The following is a 24,218-nucleotide window of genomic DNA, read 5'->3' as shown; positions in this document are numbered from 1 at the left end:
ACAAAAACTGCTTGCCTTGGCAAAGCAGTGGGAAGCTGGGATGGGTCTCACAAGCAATCAGCAGAGCAGTTTGTGTGGACAACCAGTTACAGACAAGATACCTGCAAAATATAGTCACAGCATCAGCAGGTGAAATTACAGCTTGGCTTTGGTAGGAGCTGAGCTCCCTCATGCTATGGCGGAGCTGAGCCTCCTAAAAACAGCTTCACCAGGCAGTGTCTGATGGAGCTCCATAGGGAGCTGCCACCTGCCCAGGGCAGCTCCACACATCCCAGAGAAGGGTCCCGGTGGCCATGGGCTGGGTGCTTACTGGCCCTGCCCAAAAGCATTTCCTTCTTGCTGCTCAGATTCCATAAAAACTAGAGTCCATCGAGGAGTGCAAAGAAAAAGATCAAACCAGATGATGTCCAGGGGGGAGCTGGTGGCACAGCTCAGCTCTAGCTGTGCCACTCTGGCTTTGGAAACACCTTGTGCAGGAGGCTGCTGCAAACCAGCAAAGGACAGCTGAGTCAGGGCTGGTGAATCCTGAAGGCAGCAAGCAATGGACTTGCCAATACTGGTATGTTCTTCAATGCTTTGTTTCTGCCCCTGCAGCACACTCACCTTCCGTCCTGGGAGGAGCAGCAATGAAGCACAGCAGCAGCCCCTACTCTGTTTGCCAGGTGCAGGAGGCAACAGCAGCACTCAGCTTCTCCCCCATGCAGGGCACACTAATGCTGCAACTGCAAAGCTCCCCTCTCCATCCATCAGCATCATAAATAATCACAGCAGCTCCTGCTGTCCAAACCATCATTTCTCTCTTGTTTTTAATTGCTTTACGTGTAGCTGTTTCAGCAGACACTATGTGAGGAAGCATACAAATAATTCATCTCTAGCCTCCAATCTCCCCATATGTGCTTCCAAACAAGCCAGATTAATCCTCCTTCTCCCACCTCAGTAAACCATGGGCCAGGGATGGGCCAAACTGCCATCGCACCTCTAGCCCTCACTGAGGGCTCTGCAAACTTCTGCTGGTGCAAACCAACCCCACCGGTTACTGAACTCCATGGCCAAACAGCCCTTTTCTGCCACTGCAGGGGGGCTGATTGCTCCTCCTGGGCCCTCACCCTGTGCTCCCCCATGCACAGCCCCACACTCAACGTGCCACCTCCTCTCCAAGCACACTTTTGGCCTCAAGTATCACATTTGCTTCCCAATTCTACTATACCCATGTCTTTCTAAATGAATGAGTCTCTGCTGTGAAACTTAACAAGGAAAAATCTTCTACCATCATCAGTAACTCAAACTTGCCTTTGGAATCATTCATTTTTCTTCCAGTTCCCAGAGGAGGGTGGTGTGGACTGTGCACAGCAAACAGCTGTCAAACACAACACTGTTTCCTGCTCAAGATTTGTCTGCTGAGAATTTGATGTCTGCATGTTTTCTTGGAATTACTCCATGAGTATTTTCTGCAAAAGCAATTTATTCATAAAGTGTTTGAAATAATCAGGAAGAGTGTAACATCCTCATTTAAAACATGACTGCTTGATCAGGGGCATGTTCACACAGTACTCTCTGTTGCAGAGGAACAGCTGGTGAGACAGAACTTGCATCACATTTCTGGCTGGGTCAGTCACATCTTGGTTACTGAACTCACAAAGCCCTCAACATCACTTCAGAAAGGAAACATTTTTTCAGGAACTTGCTGTGGAAGGCAAATGCAAGACTGCTCAGCCTGAGACTGTGCAAAGGCAACCTGCCAGGACTGTGCCAGAACAGTCTCAAAGAGCACTCACGCTTTGGACCCGTGAAACACATCCCAGCAGTGCTCCCCAGCTGCCCTTTGCTTGGTGTGGCAATATGGAGACAGCTTCACTGGTACAATGTTATGGTAACAATGGATTTTCATGCCTACCTAAGGCAGGGAGAGGGGCCAAAAAGAACCAAATCCTGGTTTTATTGAATGTGTACTTCACCTACTGCTGCTGAGATATGAGCCAGGGCCACCATGCTCAGCCCCACAGCAGACCTGAAGACACTGCTCCTGTGACCCCCTCCCCCTCACCTTTTTTTTCTGAAGCTTCCTGAGTTAGTCCCCTGCCTGAGGCTGCTGTCTAACCCTGTTAGGGGTGGGACCAATGCCAAGAAGGCTATGACCTAATGTTTTAGTCTGAACAGAGAGATGGGAGAGATGGAATATCATACAGGAAAGTGCTCTCTATGCATGCAATTATCTGATAATCTATTTTGGGAGATGGATCTTGGAAAAGGGAACAAAATTTCACCTTCTTTGCACTGAGAAGCTGCATTATCTCTTTAAAAACAGGGAACTAAATACATGAAAAATTATACAGAAAGCAGTAGAACAGCAAGGTGCTTTAAGTCATGCAGAATTCAGGAAAGGGAGGGGAAAGGGGTCAAGTCCTACTGGTCATGTCAGCACATGAAATTTGAAAAAACTATTCCTGCTGATTTAAGACTAATCAGGTCTGTGAACAGCTGGACTAATTCAGCTTCCTCCCATGCTTTATGGCTGGATTCCTTCATGCATGCATATAAGCAGCAAAATCCAAGTGAAATCTCTGCATCCATCTTTTTCTCATGGCCCCCAGTGTCCCCCTTACATGTACAGGTCACACTGTAGCCCTGTGCCCCATGCTGGGGTCTCTCTGAGCTGCCTGCCCCATCCTTGCTTGGGAAACATGTAGGAATTTAACACCTGTGAGGTGGCTGCCCCTCTGCCACACTTGACCAAAGGTGCAGTTTGGTAGGGGTCAGACACACAAGCACATGGACAAGACATCCCTGATCCCTGGAGGAACCAAGGCCCTTGGGAGTGGTGATTGTGTGGTGGCTCAGCCCTTCCCACACGTGCTGCCTTCACCTGTGCTCACCAGCAGTGGAAGGATTTGGCAGACACTGGTGTTACAGTGCCTGGTTGTACTCCTGAGAGCAAGAGCAAACTCAAAGGTTTTCCAGAAATGTGTCATTAATCTGTGCCTGGGAAGGAAAACATGATACAATTTATCTTACAGCTGAGCAAATGACAGAGAGAAAACAAATACTGTAAAGATGGAGGACTCAGTGGCACAGAGAACTCAGGTAGATTCACTCCTGTGCTCCCTGCTGGCAGACAGCTCCTCACACCAGTCCCTGAGAGCTTCTCTGATTTCAACTCCGCTGTAGGCAACTGCAAATGCCTGTAACACCTTCCTGACATAACTTCCATAGAAACAATACAGATAATATCCACCCATTCATGTGGGACATCAGGCAAATCGTACCAGCAGAGGACCCAGAGAAGACTGTTCCATTGCAAGAAGCCAGGCACACCATGAAACACTTCCCAAAAAGGCCAGGCACTCAGTCCCCTCTGTGTGTTTGTTGCTGATGCTGGATATGACTTTTCCATGAGTTCTCCCTCAAGGCTGAATTTTTATTACACCAACTGCCACTTTGTCATTCACTTCCACTCCCAGTGATTTCAAAGGAGCTCAGAGGAAGGTGAGATGAGCTTTTGCTGCCAGCCCCTCTGTTGGTGCAGGAGGAAGGGTGGAGCTGCTCCAGTTGCGGGGTTCTGGGTACCAGCACCAAATTCTCTGCTCCTGTATTTTGGCACAGAATGCATGACCTTAGCACAGGACATGACATGAATACTAAACATGGTATGAAAGGTGTGTGTGCATGCTATGGGATTTCCATCCAGCCACTTTGGGTTCTTCTAATGCATCCAGAGTGAGAGGTGTGTAGTACCCCCTCTACATGTGAGCATAGAAAGAAAGCCCTTCTCTCTCTAATTTCATGTTCATTTGTTCCTAACATCAGAGAAGGTATTTTGCCAGAAGTTCCTATACAGACATTAGGACAGCCTTTTAGATTGAGGAAATCAAGATATTTCTAGATTTAAATGAAACATTTAAAGCCACATTAAAGCCACTTGCTCTTCCTGAAGCAACCTCTCCCTTCTGAGAGGGATGCTTTCCAAAGGCTGATCCTTTGCAGCTGATGATGCTGGGGTAATGGTTTCCATAGTCCCTAACTGTAAGTAGTGAAGGCCAAGTGTTGTTTTTGTACAAACATAACCCAAGAGGACAAAATGTGAACATGCACACTTACACCATTGATGTGGGCTTTATGCCTTGCCTGAAACACAAAAGACACTTCTCCAGAGCTCAGTGAAGTCTGACCACACACTCAGAATCTAATGGAGAGATAAACAAGAGCATTTAAGGCTGGATCTGAGCAAGTATGGCAAATTTTACTGAAATGGTATTTAAGGCACCTGAGTTATAAACTTTGCAATAACACAGCTGCTGTTAGAGCAGGACCTTCTCTCAAGCAACTTACCCACTCTAACCCACCTTTATCCAGAATCATGTAAAATCACTGCAAAATCATGGGTCAAAGTTGTTTCATAGCTTTACTCTCTCAGTAATGTGCAACATGAACATAATAGTGTTATTAAGAAGTCAAAAATAACTTAACACAATAGCTATATAAGAATTTCCAATGATCAAACTTTCAGCAATTACTTTTTGTTAAATTCAGAAAATTAGCATATTTGTTAATCAAATTAATTTAAAAAGTAGCTTTTAAAAATAAAAGCAATGCTTTAAATAAATATAGTCTTTTTATAACCATAAAACACTTAGTCCTGTTAAAGATAACACAAATATTCCACTCAAGCACAGTAGTTAAACAATTGAAATGAATGTTGTGAGCACAGGTGGGCTGGACATCAGGAGGGATGAGGATGCATTGCTTCAGGACATTCTCTGTCTCCTTTCTACAGCAGCACAGAGGCAGCCAATTCTCAGAACTTCCCCAAACACATGACATGTGTTAGGATATTTGTAGCTGCTATACAAAAATGCTGGCAACCTGTTTTTCCCCAAGCTATTTCTCTATACTACACCAGTAGTAGTTCTTCAGCCCTGCTTTTAAATCTCTAGAACAATGATTTTAACCACAAAAACATTAGGCCAGAGCCTGCTTGCTTCATCCAGCTGACTCCAACATCTATGCAGAAGGTGGCAAGCAAGGCCTGACCTCTCACACATCTTGCACTAAAGCTCACATTTTGTGAAATCTGGAAAACCTTCCTTTTAATACTGGCATCACTGGCTGTTTCAGAACAGCCTGAAGGTCACCTTCAGCGTTCATGACCACCAAAGGGTACTCACAGCTCTCCCCATAATAACAGGGCTGGCTAGCTATGGTCATTACTACTCAAGCTAATGCCTATCAGCAAAGACTGTAGCTGTCTTGCAGATCTACAAGGTAGCAATGTTTTGCTGGAATAAATTAAATCAGCCAGCTTTTACGTTAGTATGTGTTGTCTGGGTGTACCCTCAAGAGCAGTTTGCTAAATTCAGTGAAAAATACACCTCAAATCTACTGATAATCTACCTAGCAACTCTGATCATTTCATATCCTGTTTACTTGGCTGTAACTGTTCACAAAAAATCACCTTCAGGGTCTGCAGCAAACCACCAGTTATGTCCTCACAAAAACAGCTGTCAGTGAAATTTGATGCGTTTTGTCTGTTTGTTTAAACAGCATAACAGTAATATAACCTATAAGTAAAATGATAAAAGCTGGAGAGTAAAGTAAAGCCCAAAACTGATACAAGTGCTCTCAATTTGTTTTGATCTTCAGAATGAACAGGCCTATTCAAAGATGACAAAGGAATAAATTAGCAAATTGCTAATGTAATGCATGAAAGGGTGTCTACAGGATTTGCATGTGCGCACACACACACGCACTTGCATACAGACAGCTTGGCTTCATTAGAAATCTCACTACCAGAGTTTAACTCGGATAAATTAACTGCATTAAAATACTGACATTGTGAGGATTTTAATACTATCACACCCTGTAGAGGGCACTCCTGTGTGAATTTTTAAATGCTTTAAAAAAATAGTTTAGACTTATTGAAATCTGTGACAAATGTGACAGCTCTGCCTCTCCTCACAGCCTCCCATTCTCATCTCCAGTATCCTTCTCCTGTATTGCCTCCAGGCACCGTTTTGCCTTGGCATCTGCCTGCCCGCTTCCAGTTTTGCTCAGTCCGCATGACAGGCACGCCAGCTGGATCTGCTTCATGTTCTCCAGGGCTTCGTTCTTGGCGTTCTTCAGGAGATCTCCTTGGCCCTGGGGATGCAGAGACATGCAGGACAGAGTCAGGGATTGCACACATCGCTCAGGACCAAAAGAAGCAATACTGCTCCTGTGTCCCTACAGGTCCCAGGTCCCATCTGAAATCATCTCTGTCCCTTGGAAATGGGACTGAAGCCCCTCCTGCAGCCTGGTGCCAGCACAGTCAGGAAGGCAGCAGCCAGCACAGGACAGGGTGGGACAGGCATCAGACTCCTCCCACTTCCATGTCACCAGCCTTGGGAGGTAATTTTGGCCTGAACAGAAGGAGGCTGCAGGAGAAGGCATTTCCTCTTCCATAGTCAACAGCAAGGTCCTGCCAGGGCCAGGGCTGCCAGTGATGGCACATGGCACCCATCTCCCCAAGCTCCCTCCCTGCTCCCTGGCATCAGATCCCCCATGGCAATGGCTGCATGTTCCCAGCCAGAGGCCCCTTAGGAGCTGAGAGACCCTGATAACCCACCCCTCCTTCTACCTGGATTTGATATCCAGCCTTGGGCTCTCCTTGAGAAGAGCAGGCCAAGTTGTGCCCATATGAAACACATCATCCCATAGCACTCTAGTGAACCCTTCTGAACCATTTTGTTTGGGACCTTCTAGAAGACAAATGGGAATGAGACTTCATGAACACGCCGACTCTGTATCTTCTCAGAGCATGTAAATGTGAGGTGACTAATAGGGTATCAATCCAATTTGTAACAATCAGGAAAAATTTGTTACATGAAATTTGTATTAAGGAGTTGGGGTTCAGAAATGCCAAAATGAATATTTATGCAATATTGATATCTCAAGTGCAGTGAAGCTACAAGATTCTGGAGCTACAGGATACAAATAAATAAAACCCAGGAGATGCATCTGGTTGTTAAAACTCAGTAAGAAGTTGAGCTCCTCTTCTCCTAATGTCACCCCAAGTACAGCTTGAAGTACAGCACACACTGCAGCTGGTTACACTAATACTTATAAGGAATACTTCCACTGACTGAAATGTCACATTCAGCTCCCTGCCACCCAGCCTGATCACCTGCATATCACAGGTACTTTGATGGGCCTCACAGGATACAAGAGGCACTAAGCAGGACCCTGGGCTCACTGGAAGGGTGACTGATCACTTGCCCCTCTCCTTGGGCTCTCCAAACAAATCAGATGTGTCTTGGATGAATCACAGTGTGACACCTTCCAGCAGTAGGAGCATCTCTGCTCTCCCTTTCCCCAGAACTAAGAGGAAGGATTTATCCTACACTGATGAGCACAGTTTCCTTTTTGCCAGTGCCTGACACTGGATTCACAGGGTCTGAACCCCTGTACACAATGTTCACAACCAAGAAACAATGGTGGCTTGCAAGGCTGCAGCACTGGTAAACACCACGTGGAACACCACGTCATCCAGGAACGACAGCCTGTGCCTGAGAGCATGATTGCCTTATCTCCTGGTGTCACAAATTTGTCCCTGCTGAACGATGCAAATCACCATCCAGATGTTGGGAATACAACTCAGTGTGAGAATAACAAAAAGCACTGGGACTGTGTGAGCAGTTCTGTGCCATTTCCTATGAAGCTTTTTTGAAAGGATTTTGTGTCTCAGCAGCATGACAGTTCTGGGAATACACAGACAAAGAGCTTGGGATCCAGTCAGCAGGCACGGTGTGGAAAAACAAAACAAGAATAAATTATGCAGCAGATTATTTTTCATAGCTCTGAACTTACTTTTATGTCAGAGGCTTTGCTTATGGTTAAAGACAGTAGGCAGGAATTCAAGAGCCCCAGAGCTGCCTGGAGCACCTGGCCCACCTTGGTGTCCCTCCCTGTCTGCAAATGGCAGAGGAATATTGCCGGTGCTGTAGTGACAGACAACACTGCCACATAAACGAAGTACATATAATTAACAATATGATAATGTTATCAGAAAGAATCCTCAATGTTTCTCCTCAATACATCTTCCATCTCTTCAACCTGCACAAATGCAGTTTTAAATAGTTTGGGTTTAGGATTAAATACCCCTGGCTGCTACTTCTTATGCACACAGGACCAAAGACACTAAAGACTTCACCATCAAACAGGGAAAAATCAGGGTGACCATGCTTTGCAACCTTAACTTCTCCAAGCCAAAACCTGACACTGTGTGTGCATGTCCAAGAACAGAAAAATTCCCTCAGTGCAAGAAGCAACCCCTCTCCAGGGTGAGGGCAAAGCTTGAAAATGTTTCTCAGGGTGGCCCACAAACTGTGTGCTTGTCCAGGGACTGAGACACACATGGATTGACGCTATTTGGGATTAGGTGCACCGTTTGGTGGACAACAGCCCAAGTCTGCCCTGCCAAGACTCACATCTGAAGTCTGCAGAAGCCAAGGGACTTCATACCCCACGTGAAAGTGCCAAGCCACCCGCTCTCCCTTATCCATATTCTGATTTCACATTTGAGTAAACAGGCAATTCAGATTACAGATTTTGTCTGAGGCAATGCACAACATGTCTTCAGGTTCCAAGAAGAAACACACGCCTCCTGAGCATACTTCCAGTATTTTGAAGACATTCTTATTTTACAATGATCTAAAAACAGAAGTGAACTTATCAAAATAGTGCAATTCCATTCATGTACAGACCAATTGATTAATGTCTTAGTCTCCTTGTGATTTTTATTTTTAAACAGCTGGTTCATTTGAGCAAGACAAAGAAGCAAAAATTATTTTGAATCATCTGTCATGAGAAAATTAACGACAAACTAGCCCTCTCTGACAGAGCTGTCATAATTCTAGAGACACCATTAAAAAAAAAATCTGTGTGCAATGCTCCATTTGAAGAGCCATCTGTTTGCTTTGAAAACTGGCTGTGAGCATAATCCACTTAAGAAGAATGTCAGCAAAATTGTGTCAACACCTTAACAAACTAAATACTGGGGAGAAGCTAGAGTAAACTTTACAAGCATGATTGCATTGAAACAACCTTCACAGACCAGTCATTGTGAGCATCTCTGTGCACAGAACCATCCTGCTTGCCCTGACAAACAAAGCATCTCTCTTTCAGATAAGGAGAGACCACAACAGTCCACTTCAGCATCTATCCATCTATCTCCCTTCTGCTACTGGTATCATCAGCCTTTGTGAAAACAAAAACTCATGAGAAAGTTTAAACTCAGCATTTGGCAGGACAGTGACTTAAGCCAGAAGAGACCAGTCAAGTGTTCTAACAAAAACTGATCAAGGGGCCATTTTCATTTAGCCTTAGGGAACATCAAAAGTCAGGTTTCATACACCTAACTACACCTACCTGCAGAGCCTCAGCACAAATTAACATTACAGGACAAATAATGCAGCTTGTCAAGCAACTGCAAGACTATAAGCCTTTACCTTGACAGGTTAATATTGCTTAGAAAACCCTTAATCTGACATGGTTTTAAATATTGTTCAGTTCCCGTGACAAGCCATGAAAGGCTTTAAGAAGCACAAGTAGCTCTAGACAGACACTGGCAATGGCTACAAATGGGACAAATTCCATGCAGCTGTAGGTTCAGCTGTTTTTTTTCCAAATCAAATACCAAAATTTTTGAGTCAAGATGACAGCTCTATATCCAACAGCAACCCACTCTGGGGCTGGGGAAATGAAAGCTGGGTTTGGTCAGTGGCACCATTTTGTGTTCAACTTCACAATATTATTTCTTTTATATACATTGCATGTATATTTCTATGAAAATATAAATATATGGGCACGCACACTAATAATTACTGTTTCTATGCTTTCTAGGAAACACCCTGCAACACACAGGCCAGGTTGTGGGGACCCCGGTTATGGCACTGGCAGCACCCACAGCCTCTGTGCTGGCAGCACCCACACCAGCACCAGTGGCTGCAGGAGGACCCTGAAGGCCAAGAATGGGCCCATGCAGGAGTGAACTGCACTGACAGGTGCCCCACATGAGCACCCTGCACTACTCCTGGTGAAGCAGAAAATCCTACGCTGAGCAATGGGGCTTTCCTGGCATTCCAAACTGGCTGTGTTTCCAGGAAGGCTGAAGCAGTAGCTGTGAAAGCCATTTTCTAATCTGCTGCTTGCTAAAGCAGACAGTTGCTTATCTCCTGAGCAGACACATTCTCTGACAGCACATTATGGGAGCTTTTCTCTCCAATCCTCAAGGAATGAGTAAATACAAACAAATAACAGAGGTTTTAACACCCATCCTACATTATGCTCATGATATTACTGTTATTTTTTAACTTATTCTCAACAAGTCAAGCTCTTTCATTACTATTTAATCACAAAGTAAAATCTCCAGAGGTTGCCAGTGGATGCCAGCGGGTGGCTGAAAAAGCCAGACACAGTCAAATAAAACAGCCGCAAGCACCGCACCACTCCACATTTCAGAGGCAACACAGGCACAGTAACAGCAGTGACAATCTGTGCCAAGGGGCTCCAAATGCTGGAGAGCTGCTCTCACATTGGGATACTCTGGAGGCAGCATTTACTGCAAGGGGTACATTTTCAAAGTGTCATAGTAGGACTAATTGTGTTTAATATTAATAAGAAAGCACACAATTAAATGATTGCATATGGCTTTGAAAATGTAGTCTTGGGTAGGAAATCATTAATGAAAAGATTAGACTGTTACATTAAACTTATTACAAAAACCAGATATTTTTCCTTGCATCCTTCAAAGCTAAATGTGGGAACAATTGATTTGAATTTGATTATGATACATTCATATTTCAGAACAGACTACTCCAAAAACATAGTGTTGCTGAATCAATGCAGACTGTAAAAACCCAGCCTTTTCATTATTACTGCAGATAGTTTGTCGACAGCTTTGCTTTATTGTCTGTGACAGAGATCATAATGCACAATGTTGGCATGAAAAATTACTGTACACAAAGATTAGACACAATGCTATAATCACTTCTCACACACTGAAAAATAAAGGATTACAAAAATTAGTTACACCAGAGAAAAAGCAGGGTCCAAATGTTACTTGCCAATTTATCTTTAAACCCTCGCACAGCAGAAATTCACTTCCTAACAGGAAAATAAAAAGGCCACAAGTATAAAAGATGGCACTTAAATGGCATTCCTTGTGCTACTGGTGTATCATATTAGGTCTGGGTTTTGGGCACAGCTTCTCACTTAGCAATTGTAAACCAAATGCAAGAGCTTGTTTCTACCTGGCTGAAACCAGCAACAACTTTGACACTGAGTAAATCAGGTGATCAAACCAAGTGCTTGCTGGGGCCTGAGTCATCACATTTTGCAGGATGTGCTGGTGATTTCAGACATCAAACTGAGCATCTCATTTTGGTATATCAGCATGTTACTGACAGCCCATTTCTTCTTCCCATTTCCCAAAGTAGGGTCTAGCAAAAATTTGCAAGAAGGAAACAACTGGGAATCAATTATATCACACAGAGAACAGATCTGAGATATATGGAAAAGAAAACATCCACCTAGGGAAAGGCAGTCCCCATTATATATAAAGTGCTGAATCTCTGTAAGCAAGAGCAGCAAAGCATAACTACTGTGGAATAGATTATTGTGTGCAGTTTTCACACAAGGTTACACAATAAAAGCCAAATTAAATTATCTAAGGTTGTGCCAAGCACCAAGAACTCTATGGCTGATCTGCTCAATGCACTGTAGCCAGCAGCTGGGACACCTAGGAGAACAAGGCTGAGGATGATGAGAAAGAGGAGGAGATGGACAGTTAAGAGGAACAATCTCCTACTAATTCTGTATCTAACCCAAATTATTCCTTATGTCATCTTTTCTCCGTTTACTTCATGAATCAGCCATACGGATGCCGGCTCCAGGCTTTCCTGCCTGTCTGTCATTGCACAGGGAGCTGAGTGGGTAGCAACCCAAGCTCCTTTTCCCAGGAAAAACACCAGGAAGCACAGAACCAGCCCTGACTGCTCTGTATGTCCCAACTGTCTTACTCCTTACTCAGGGAAAAAATCCCGCTCGCACCTGATCTTTGCACGAGTCTCAAAAACAAAACCACACCTGCAAGAAGCACTCAAGGCCTCGAGGGCACTCACTGCCTTGCCAAGACACTCAGCCCTAAGATGACACATCCCAGCAGCCTCCTGCCAGCAAGCACCTAACCTAAGGACAACTGCTGGGACAAGAGTTAAGGAGCAACTATCTCTGCAAGTACCATCTACAAAGCACAGTCTCTTTTTGAATGCAGCCAGTTGTAAGGGAGAGGGGACAACATCAGCATTACTCCAGGTGGCTGGGAAAATTCACAAGGTAACTCTGAAACAATCTGGTCCCATATAAAAGCAGAAAGGTCTCTTAGTAGTTCAAGGGAAAGTGGGTGGGAATCTGGATTATGGCACTTGCACAGAGCCCATTCAGCCATGGCTTGCCCTAAGCACGCAGCAGGATCCAAGTGGATCAGCCTGCTCCTCTTGGAGACACAGATCTCTCTAGGTGTTCAGACACCATAGCAAAGGGATACAGAGGAAGTGAATAAAAATTAATAAACACATTACAATAGAATAAATATATAATGAGCAAAGGAAGCAGAAATTACAATGGCCCCAACTTGTAACACAGACCAAACATTCACCTCGCTTGTGGCTCACATGCCATTACACACCATGGGCTGTACACACCCAGTGAATATGTGACTGCAGGTGGGTAGTCTGACCCAGGGATGGGGCCTGATGCTAACCATGGAAATGTGGTGTGCTAAACACAATATTCACGTTACCTGAAAACCAGTTCCATCTGATTTTAATTACTTTTATTTAAACTCCCGAACTAGACCAATCTGACAGTTTTCGAGTATTAGGCCATCCCATGCAAAACCAAAACGTTTACACTGATTTCATTTGCCATTTGCATCTCACCTGAAAGGTCTGCATTGGAGAGGATGACCTGAAGGGGTTTACATAGCTGTTCTGCATGAGCCTGGTTAGCTTTCTAGGAGGCTGGTGACAGTTCACTGCACAGCCAAGCAGTCAACCCAAAGCACGTGGCATGACATAAATGGTTGGGAAGAGGGAACACCATCTATCTCTATCCCCTTGAAAAACACCCATAGCATTTCTTGCCTTCTTTTCCAGTTGTTGGAAAGGTGCAATTAAAATCTAAATGGTTGTGCTGGATACCAAGAGACAGCCCCCACTCCACCACACTGGATGAGGCTCCCCAGTTATTACAAAACTGCCAGTCCACCACTTGTATATTCCCAAATAATGTGACACAGCCAAACACAACCCCGAGAGCAGCCTGGGAGGTGGAACTGAACAAACAAGGAGAACCTCAGTGAGAACAGTCAGGCAATTACCAAAGAAGCAAATACTTAGAAAACCTTCTGATTCTGGCTGCTGGCCTTGCCAGCACGAGGATATCATTGCTTTGTGCAGCCATGGCAACTTAGGAAAGAGGGTCTGTATTTGTAATTCTCTTACAGGATTTGCCTAACAAGACAAAGGTGAAGGATGTACATGGCCAGCTTGCTCTCAAAACTCAGTTGAGTGCCCGCCCCAACCCTCGATCAAAGTCTGACAAGGAATTAACACCAAGCATTTGTTTGAACACCTAAGTGGCAAAAGCACTCACGCTACAGTCTTCCCTATTGATCTTTAAAAAGAGCTCTTCACTGAAATCCAGGGGCTTTTGCAAATCAATTGCACTGTATGGCTGCTAATTTATTCCTTTGAGCAGGCACTTTATGTATTAAAAAAAAAGTGGGGTTTTATTTTTATTTTTGAAATAAATGCCTATGCTTCTGTCTCACATGGGGATTTAAATTAAATTATGTTATATCAGGCTGTCAAAAGCAATGAATGTGAACATTGACTGTAACTGTGCTGCAGCAGGAATTTGCTTTCAGAAATAATGCCATTAATTTGATGTTAGCCATGTGCTGAGCAGTTCAGCTGCCTGGGTGTCTCTCAGGCACTATGTCAGGCAGACAGTTTGCAAGCACAGACACAAATGTACAGACTCTTGCTGTCAACCCCTCCGTGCTAGGAACCTGCCTTTTTTCTGGTGATAAGTTTAAAATCACAGGGTTGGCTGGAAGCCCAGGAGTGCAGAACTAACACTAAGAAAACCCCACATCTCTGAAGAAATTTGGGCACTGTTTATTTTTGAAACACAGCCATGAAATGAAAATTGAAGCTGTATGTCCAGGCACTTATTTTTCAGTCCTCCTTTCTTCACAAAACCAAATTTCTCGCAGATACAAGTACCAGCACTAACTGGCAACTCCAGTAAGGTCTAGAGAGTCCCAGAAAAACAAAACAAGGGGAATAAAGATGAGGCAGAAAGTGCACTTCTTTTTTTTATATTTGCATTTGATTTTTCTGAGTAAAAGGACCAGCTGCAGGAAAAAAGATGTTTTGCAGCTAATGAAAGACCTGTGAAAGACAACCCACAAAAAGACAACCCACAAGCAAAACATTTGGCTGGAACCCCTTGCTCCCTGGTGCCCTCTGTGCTGACTCTCTCAGATGCACAGGCTGCAAGCACACAGTTAACATCAAAATCACATCCTTCATCACAGTGTAGCTAGCTAAATGTCCCTTAAGTTCATCAGAGGCTGGAAAGGGTTTAGTGGCCAACTCTGAGCTGATTCTGTTTTGACTGAAGACAACATGCACCTGGTGCTGGTTTGGGTTTTTTTAGAGGGAGGGAGTGTTGCAGCAATGTCAAACCAACAGTCACTGCTCTCCTTTGAATTGATGGAGATACCAGCTCAAAAAATACCTACAGCTGTGTTTAATGCTAACTAAAATAATCTGATCAAGATGAAATCAAATTGTGCCAGTCAGAGCAGATTGTTTGTGGACAGAGCAGCTTCAGCACTGTTCCCACATGCAGCTCCTAAGGCTCTGCTCCTTTCTACCTGCCACAAGCGCTAGTGCCTTAGCAACTATGTGGTTTGCAAATGCTGCTGGTGCAGTGGCTGCTGGCCAACACCACCAGCTGACTGGGCCATGGGAATCTGCAGAAGCCATCCAAGTTCCCTATTCCTACTCCCCCAGATGGGACAAGGCACCCCTCTCTCTTCCCTTCATGCTAGGAGCTGTGGGCAGCCAGTTTCTAATCAGTTCACAATCAGCACAGGCCACAAACAACTTTATGCTGATGCAGAAAGCTTTAAGCTGAGACCAAAGCCTCCCAATCACATGAAGGTTTAAGCGCAAAAAGAAAAAAACCAGCGCAAACCACTGTCTAAGTACTAGGAGGAAACAGGTTTTTTATAGGATCCCTGAGCAAATGCTCTGACTCACTTCATCCCTGTCCAGGGATCAGCCTTGTCATTCTGGTGCCCTGCAGTCAATAGCAGGTTTGCTGGTGAGACTGGACAGTGAGCTCAGTAAAAGCAGAGCTGAGCCACCTTCTCTGCTCATGTTCTGCCAGCCAGTGGTTAAAGAGGCTCCTGTGGGCCTTACACGCTAACAGGGCTTGTTTCCCCTGGGAGAATCCCAGCCCTGCCTTCCCAGCGCAGATGTGAAATCAAGTACAAACAGGAGCGGATAGGGTTATTTTTGTAAGCAGAACACTGACTGACCCAGCAGGCAGAGAGCTACTGAAAGGAAGCAACTGAGAGGGGAGGAGAAAATCAGCAGGGGTCAGAAACAGGCCTGGGTGGAAGTGAGAAATCTCTGTTTCTCTTTTTCAGGATAGGAATTGAAACACAGCAAACTGAGTGAGCCAAGCACAAAAATTAGTGGTGCAGGACAGGGGTAGTATTCATTTACAAATTCATTGCCCCAATATGTCAATGAGGGAAACTGAACAAGCAAAATTTACAATCCATTACAATACTATGCCACAGAAAATACGAGGCTTTTCAGCCAAACCGATCTCAATTTTTAAGCCATTACTACAGATGGCTGTTATAATACCTCCACAGTTACTGGGGAGGGTTGGAGGATATGAGTTTAGACTATCCAGCATCAGACCACTGAGCTACCCTCCGAAGGAAACTGTGCTGCTGCTGCTGGCAGCCTCCAGTCCCAGCCCGTTTATCCCAGACTGCTAAATTAGGCTGCTCAGGTTGTTCAACTACCACCACCAATACCTGAAAAGGTAAAAAAAAGCACTTTTTTGCTTTTCTGTGCCTTCATGTGGCTCAGCTCCTCCCCACTGCTACATACACCAGCATCCCTAGGTCACCACCCAATGGAGTGGGAAGCCAGGGAGCAGAGTGAGAACTTAACTGCAATTATCACCTCTATTATTACTATTCAGAGCAATCACAGCCTATCAGTCAGGCTCTTCCTGCCAATACCAGACCTATGTCTTATCTGTAACACAGAGGGTACTGGAGAAAAGAGCTACTAAATATGCATTTTTAAGGTACTTCTCTAAGTCTGACTGCTCTCATGCAATCGCCTTTCTGACATCAGAAATGCCATCTTTTTCTTTTTGTGATCTAAAAATAAATAGCAGCTGCCTCAGCACATGAATCACTGGTTTTGTCTCCGCTTTTCTCCTCAAATGGATCCCACCTGTACCTGGGGAAATGACCCATAAGAAAGTGTCCTTTATCTCCCGCAGGTTTCATCACCTGACACTTGAATTCACTTGACCCATGTAAAAGAAGACTGCAGCTGCCAAAAACACAAGATTGCACTTTCCCAATCCGTTGTTCCTATAGTAAAAACTTACTTCCACCCACAAGTACTTGGGCCTCTCATTGCTCTAGCTCCTGTGCAAGGTTTTTGAAATGCCTGCCGCATTTAGAGCTTATGGGGTCTACCATAATCTAGGGGAGAATAACTGCAGAGTAAATGCCTGGTCTCCCTGAACACCCACAACTTTCACTTAATGCAGTCTGTGGCTTTTCACTGTTCCAGCCATCCCTGCAGACCCATATTTCCAATAATCACACATGTAAACACTGAAGTCTCTACTCCACAGCCTTCTACTGCTAGTGGCTCCAGACAACAAAAATGAATCAATACCACCATTGAGTTAAAGAGCATTTTACTTTAACCACAACCCTCAGAATATGCAGTGGTGTGGGTGAACACTTTTCAATGTCAGGAGGCAGTAATGGAATCTACACTGGCACAATGAAACGGGGAAGGTCATGCCAGCATATCACTCCCTGCTGGATTCAGAGTTCACTCCTATGATTCATATACTCACGCAAGTACAGAAGAAGTCAAAGGTCCTGGCTAACAATCACATTATGCACATTCTGATGTGTGGAGAGATTTCTATCAATGCTCCGGAGGGAGAAGGTGAGGACTTGGCTTTCACACAGAGACGTGCCAGCCCCCAGCTTCAACCAAGCACAAGGGCCAGGTACTGCTCCATTATAAAATATATACCTGGATTTCACTGAGGCCACTGACCGTGCCAGGGAAAACCCAAACACCATCTTAGCAACTGCAGAGGAGGAAGTTCCAATGGAGCAACCAGCAGCTTTCATTGCATCCTGAGCTCCCCTGAGGAATTGTCTTAAATTAGATACCCATTCCACCACAGGGAGCAGGTTTTGTAGATGCTGGCACAGAATTCACACAACAAAAGGGGCAGTCAGCTTGTCATCATTTCTAAGCTCTGGGAAACTGTATGTGATCTGCTAACAGGAGCTGTAAGGAGCTCCAAATATACTACAAGAGTAATTTTTAGAAATTGTTGAACCTCTTATCACACACCATTCAAACACTATCATTTCAGGTGAGTACCAGTTACAGATCCCAGGGAATGGCACAGCACAGATTTAACAATAAGCAAATGCTGGAAAAAAACAGTATAAGCAATTCTCTTTTAATGTTCTTGCCACGTACAAATCAGTGCCCTGGTCTCTCCCTGATACTCAACAAATTCAGAAAGTAGCTGTGGATGGAGGCTCCCTCATGAAGACCCACCATGAATGCCTTAGAAGCAGAGCCCTCCACTCCCTGAGGCTTTCAGTGGCATGAATAAACTTCCAGGCAAAGTAGTGTGGGCCACTGCCAATCCAGGGAGGAGAAGGTCTCTCCAAGCACCTCGGTGAGTGCCAGGCACCGGGGCAGTGGTCCTGCCTTGGGCACTCACCCAGTGCCACCCAAGGGCCCAGAGCAAAGGCTCCCAGCCCTGCAGCACTGCCTCCCTGCCTGAGCCATGTGGGCAGGGCTGGCAGCTTTGCTTGGGTTACACTGCAATCCAGAACACCTGACAGAGGCAGCTGGTCTTTGTCTCTTGTTCCTTGTTAGTACAGCCATTGACAGACTGAAGCAAGAAATGTGTGAATTTCTGCAGAAACTCGTGCTTTCATTACAGCCTTTTTAATTCCTATGAAAAAGGTCATATTGTCAGATTGGCACAAACTAGATTCCCAATTTCCATGTCTTCCAGGTTGTGTTAATTAGCTCCACTGCAAGTACAGCAGTGTTTGATATCCATACCTCAGATAAAAACATCACTGTTGGGGGTGGGGGGTGGTGGCAGAAGTTGCCTAAATTCCTATGCCACCTGCAGTTTATGCCTGCACTGGCTCTTCCTGAGAGGGGTCAGTAAATGCTGACCCAGTTTTTATAGCCAAGCAATCCTCCTTTGGTGGGGAATCACTGCCACCCCTCCTCTTCCCACTGCCTCCCCTCAATAGTACCAACTTTCCAGCACATATGTGCAGGAGTATCTACTTCTCCTCAAAAGATGACTATCTTCAAGAAATTTGTGACCCTACCTGCTGATTTTTCTAATAACCTCTTCATAGGTGACAATCTTGTTGCTGCCCAAAACAGCTTTCAGAGAACAAACTCTCTTTGTATTCCACCTGAACATTCTTAATTACTTTTCCAGTTGCAGAGGCTTTTGACCAAATGACACACCCCCTCAGGAGAAGCTGGCCTTCACACCCAGGTGACAAAATCCCTGCCGGCTGGTGGAGAACAGTGATGTGAGCAGCACAGATGGGACTCAGGCTGTGATGGGTCTGCCCCAAAGGCACAAGCACAGAAGTGCCAGGTCCCACACAGCCACCCAGGGCAAAGGTAGCACAAAATACAGAGGAATAACTCACAGGAACTGTATCTTGGTGAGGGACAGCATTAGAGCCGTGCAAAGCTTAGTCTAAATCAAGGTTGGGGGTCACAGGCTGTGACCCCCACACTGGCATGATTCAGATGATACAACTGGGGCAATGCAGAGGGAATGGGATTTGAGGCTGGGGAGAAGAAACAGTAAGGACAGAGATGACAGTGAGGCACAGAGAGGTAATGGAGTTAGGGCAGACAACCAAGCAGGGGGCTTCGCTGAGCTGCCAGCCTACACAAGAGAGAGAGCTGGGCATCTATTTTGCCTTTCGAACATCTTGACAAGCCTCCATTTGTCAAGTGACACTAAAAGTGTTTTTCTCAGCACAGCACCTCAGTGTTCCAACCCTTGGCTGGGCTCAAAGCCCATGCTGCTGAGGTGGCCCTGGCACAAGGGGTACCAAGCACAGTGACCCCACATGCTCCTGGCTCTGTCTCCCACCACAACACAATGCATCTCACCCTGCATGCACAGCCAGCAGCTTGGCATCAGATCCATGGCTTTTGGCAATTTGTCACATCACTCAAAAGATATCACAAGATTGCTTGAGATCCATCTCTGGCTTATTTTAGTCAAATTCAAGAACTCAGAAAGGTATCACTCAAGGCTTTTCATACCACCCTTAATTTTTTCTAATCTCTTCCTTTTGTGTCAAAGTTACTGTTGTTTTGCACATATATTTGATGCCCTGTCTCACCTCCTGTATATATACATGCATGTGTGTTTGCACACATACAGACTCGTCCCAATGGATCTGAAGGAGTAATATTTAGACCTTTAGACCTGAGTTTCAGAACTTTGTTTTGCAGTAAAAAAAAAAAAAAAAAAGTTTCTATCAAAGGAAGGCATGTCACAGTACTTGTTTTCTGGATGAACTTCAGAGACCCTCCATTTTTGGGCTGTCATACACTTGGGTCCACACTAACTGCAGGAAGGTCTTGTCCCTAAACCCACCATTGTGAAACACCTGTAGGAGTAGAGCCCTGGTGCTGAAGGAAGAAGAGTAAAGTAAGAAAATTGGCAGAAACACACGTTTCTGCTCAGATGACTCTGGCCATCAGCTCTTTCCCCAACAGCCAGATGGCTCCCTGGGTCTGCCAGGCTCTGGGTATCACCATGGAAAACAGTACAGCCTCATACCAAGCACCTTCCACACCAAATATCTGAGCAGAGCTTAGGTCCACAGCAGCTAAACATTCAACAGCAAGAGGAACTACACAGCTTCTCACAGGCCTTTCCAGTGCTATTTTTTTACCCAAATAGGTGGTAAAGGCTGGAGAAAAGAGAGAAAACTGTGTGTGCTCCCTGGAAGAACAGAAACTATTAATTGCTTTGGTTCTGCAGGGGCTGTGTGTCACAGGGGAGTCAGCGCTGCTCCTCACAAGCACCAGCACTGCAGGCAGGTGAGTGCAAGCCCATGTGGGTCCCCATGCCTGGACAGATAAACACAGACTCTGCCTGATATCCATGTCTGGACAATCATTCCTTGCCAGTCAGTGAAACACTCCTGCTGTGACATTATTCAACAAAACCCCAGCAATAACTGAGTAACAGGGGACAAAGTCTCTTCTCTTTGTCAGGCTATCCTGGGACTTCACGCCCTACAGAAACTCACAGGACCATGAAGAAGATCATCAACAGCTGTGAACTCTGGTAATATTTGCTCTCTGCTTAGTCCCTGCTATTGCCAGCAGTTGGTACTTGAAGATTTAAGACTGTCTGGGTGGCCTTCACACACAAATATTTAGCTTATTCTAAATCCAACTTGTGTCCCGGAATTTTCCTTGGCCAAGAAAACAGAGACCCTGTCAGAAACACCATTAGGGCTTCAAAAACTCGCAGGGAACAGCCAGGTGCCTAGAGAGGTCATGCTGTACTTGTTGAGACCGCTCACTACATCCTCCCCGGAGCAATGCTCTGGCAGCATGGCTGAGGGCCAAGAATAACAGGATATTCCAGGTGATTAACTAATACTCCTGATGGACTGGGATTACACTCCTTTTACCCTAATACACAGTGTTGAAGCAACTTGAGAAGTTTCCATCACCAGTTACAACTGACACAGAGACTGTCTGTTGAAGAGCTCTGGTTCCTGCCCTTGGGCTTGGGCAAAACAAACAAAAAACAGTGCATTCACCATTTATGGAGGAGGTCTTTATCAACCAAATCGGTAGAGAACAGCACTCTGCTAGGTACAAGAAAGATCTGCCTATCCTGCCTAATAATCACATGGTTTGGTTCCTTTGGTTTACAAAATACACTGATCAAAACAGCTTGGCATGTGAAGCACAACACTTACACTTAGCTCCTTATCTTGTATCTCAAGATCGTTCAAAGGACTCTAAATCTCCTATCCCAGAAAAATCTTACAACACCTCCACATACCAAAGAGCCCTGGAGCCTGTTCTGAGAGCCAGGAGCACAGACTTTGCCCTGGAGCCAGCCCTGAAGCTGGGAGCCTCCTCTGCACTCACCACTGCATTCAGAGTACACAAAGGTCTGGGAACAAGTTGTGCTCCCATGTGGCTCCTCCAGACTCCTTCTCAGATTCAGTAACGAAAAACATAAATCTACCTCTTCCCTCTTTCCCTCTACTTCTAAATTAACTGCTTTCCAAGTAAGCAGGTTAGTATTTACAGGACTAAATGGATGTTGACCTTGATGGCCCTCTTCACCTTGCCTCTAGCACTCTCAGAAAGCCAGCTGTTTTTTATTGTCTCCTTTTTGTCCTTCAGTTTATGCGTAAGAGACCAAGCAGATCGAGTCACTATGTGAATCATTAGAACAGCTCTGCATTTCCTGACTTTTGCAAAATCTGCCACTCAATCACAGACTGACTGGCTCAGATAATCTCCACTGGAGCTGGGCATGTCTTGGCATAAGGCAGCAGATCCTTCAAAAGTAGCCAGGGCACACAGTCTGGAGAGGTTTAAAAGTTTTAAACACTGCTCTTAGTTCAAAAGTTTGAACTACATCAGCAAACCAAATGCAAACAATGTGGGGACTAGAAAGCAGGAAAGACATTTAGTCTCTCTGGAAAAAGAGCATCCAAAATGCATTTCTCTAGATCTGGGTATGAGTGGACATGAGGCAAGTTGATATGGAATAACACACTGAGCCCTGCATTCAAAGGCAGGCATGAAAACTCCAAGCCACACAAACCACTCCTGCCTACTGCTCTTGCTGGACTATCACTGTCAGAAGATGACAGCAAATCACAAGAATTTGTTGCTAAGACACTATGGCTTATATTCCATATATTTTTGATGTTTCACAAATTGAGCACCAAAGTGCTTATGTCCACAAAGATATGCCAGGAAAAAGAGGGAGATATGGTATCAGGAATTTTTGGGGGTGAGAGGAAAGCCTAACTGACACTTAAGAGTGAATAAAATATATGAACATAGAATACAGCAGCTTTGTGTGGACTCATGAATCCATCATGCTTGAGATCTAGATAGCATAGATTATCATGCAAATCCTTTAGCAACAATTAAATGATATGTGGCAGAACAGATTGTTACATTGTGCTTAACTACATATAAGGTTCCTATGATTCTGCTGTGCTGCTCTGTTGTCTGCTCTGCAGCATGCCAAGGAAAAAAGCCATGGTTCATGTCTAACTGCAGGAAAAAGGACTGATATGAAAAGACCCATATAAATATCTCAAGATTTTATAATACTGTAGAGAGTACCCATTCAAAAACACTTCCATAGTGCACTATAATAATCCTTAAATTAAGGCTGGGAATGAACCTAGTTCTTCCAAAGATCATCAGAAACTCTGTGTTTAAGGTGCTTTAGAATATCAATCACTATCTGATAAGTAGTTTTTCTTCAAAAAGAAAACTGATGATATATGATATAGTGATGATATATTCGCCTCATTAGGTGAGGGCAGGTAGTCTGTACGTACATCTGTCAGAAATCTCATTTTTTATCTCTGCAAGTAGCCTTAAAGTGTGCATTTGGGGCTCTGCCACCCAAGTGAGAGGTCTGGGATGCTGCAGGCCTCCGAAGCAGCTGAAGGACATCATCCTGCAAAAGTGCTATTTCTGCACAATTCTGCTGCGTAAAATCCCATACACTAGAGGTAACATTGATCACAACCATATCATAAAATTGGGGATGCCTCCTCCAAAGAGAGAACTGCATTAGCAATTTAATAATTGTATGCCTTCGGCATTCGACGGACTTCTCAATATATCTAATCAGCATTCATTTAAATGCAGGATAATTAACAGATACACTCATGGATGAGAGCTGAAACAAGCCCTGAAAATGTAGCCACTTGATGTCTTGTGTCATGCACTAATAGTGGGAGTCCTAGTCAGACAGAACAGACAGACTTAAGACAGCAGAGGAGGAATCTTATCATGGGGAGCAAAAAAAGATTTAAAAACACATGTGCATTTCAGAGCAGACTAGAATCAAACATTTGAGTCTTTTGCCCTTCTGCAGAAGACCAAAACAGTAAACACCACTTTTACCTTCTTTTTCCCATGTTTTATCTTTAAATAAGCCGGCATGTTGGCATATTAACTATCCAGATATTTATCATCAACACAGAAGTACCTCTTGGTATTGTTTCTAGACTTCGTATGTGCTGACCCACCAAAGCACAAACAGCCCAGAAAAATCTGCCTGCAGGCTGTCAAGGCGTGTCCATATGAGAGCAGTAAATCTGAATCACAGTCAACAGACTTTGTTTGACTTACTCGCCAGGCTCTTAGGACTCAGGCAGAGCCCAACTTCTTTGTTCAAGTGAACACCTCCCGGCAGTCTGTGACAGTTTTTCCTCAGCAAGGAGAGTAGTTTTGCATGCAGGCTACAACTTTTCTCCCCTCAAACATTCTCAAAAACTCATATAGCAGTCATTGAATCAGTGGTTTGCAAATGTGGACAGATGCTAAGAGTGCCTCAGTTACTGCAAAATGCTTGGTACAAGATCCCATGGGAGAGGCAGACAGTGGGCTGAAGAGCCCCACGAGAGGTGGCAGCTGGCTCTGTCCTGTGCCAAGAAGGCCAGGAGCAGACCCAGCCTGGCTCTGCAGGACATCACCCACAGGTGAGCGTACCTGACTGAAAACCACCCAGTGCTCTACAGC

General features: G+C 44.7%; 1 protein-coding gene across 1 annotated transcript in view; it reads right to left on the bottom strand.

Annotated features, from left to right (window-relative positions):
- Positions 1-4,380: 4,380 nt before the first annotated feature.
- PLCL1 (phospholipase C like 1 (inactive)) overlaps positions 4,381-24,218 on the bottom strand; it is a 180,449-nt gene continuing 160,611 nt past the window's right edge. Inside the window, exon 6 of the mRNA XM_053947392.1 lies at positions 4,381-6,132. Coding sequence (XP_053803367.1) covers positions 5,950-6,132 — 183 coding nt within the window. The 3' untranslated portion in view covers positions 4,381-5,949. The remainder of the gene's footprint in view (positions 6,133-24,218) is intronic.

This window comes from Vidua chalybeata, chromosome 7 (assembly GCF_026979565.1).
Source record: "Vidua chalybeata isolate OUT-0048 chromosome 7, bVidCha1 merged haplotype, whole genome shotgun sequence".
NCBI lineage: Eukaryota > Metazoa > Chordata > Aves > Passeriformes > Viduidae > Vidua > Vidua chalybeata.
The sequence above is the reverse complement of the archived record's forward strand: the minus strand, read 5'-3'. Positions and strand labels throughout refer to the sequence as shown.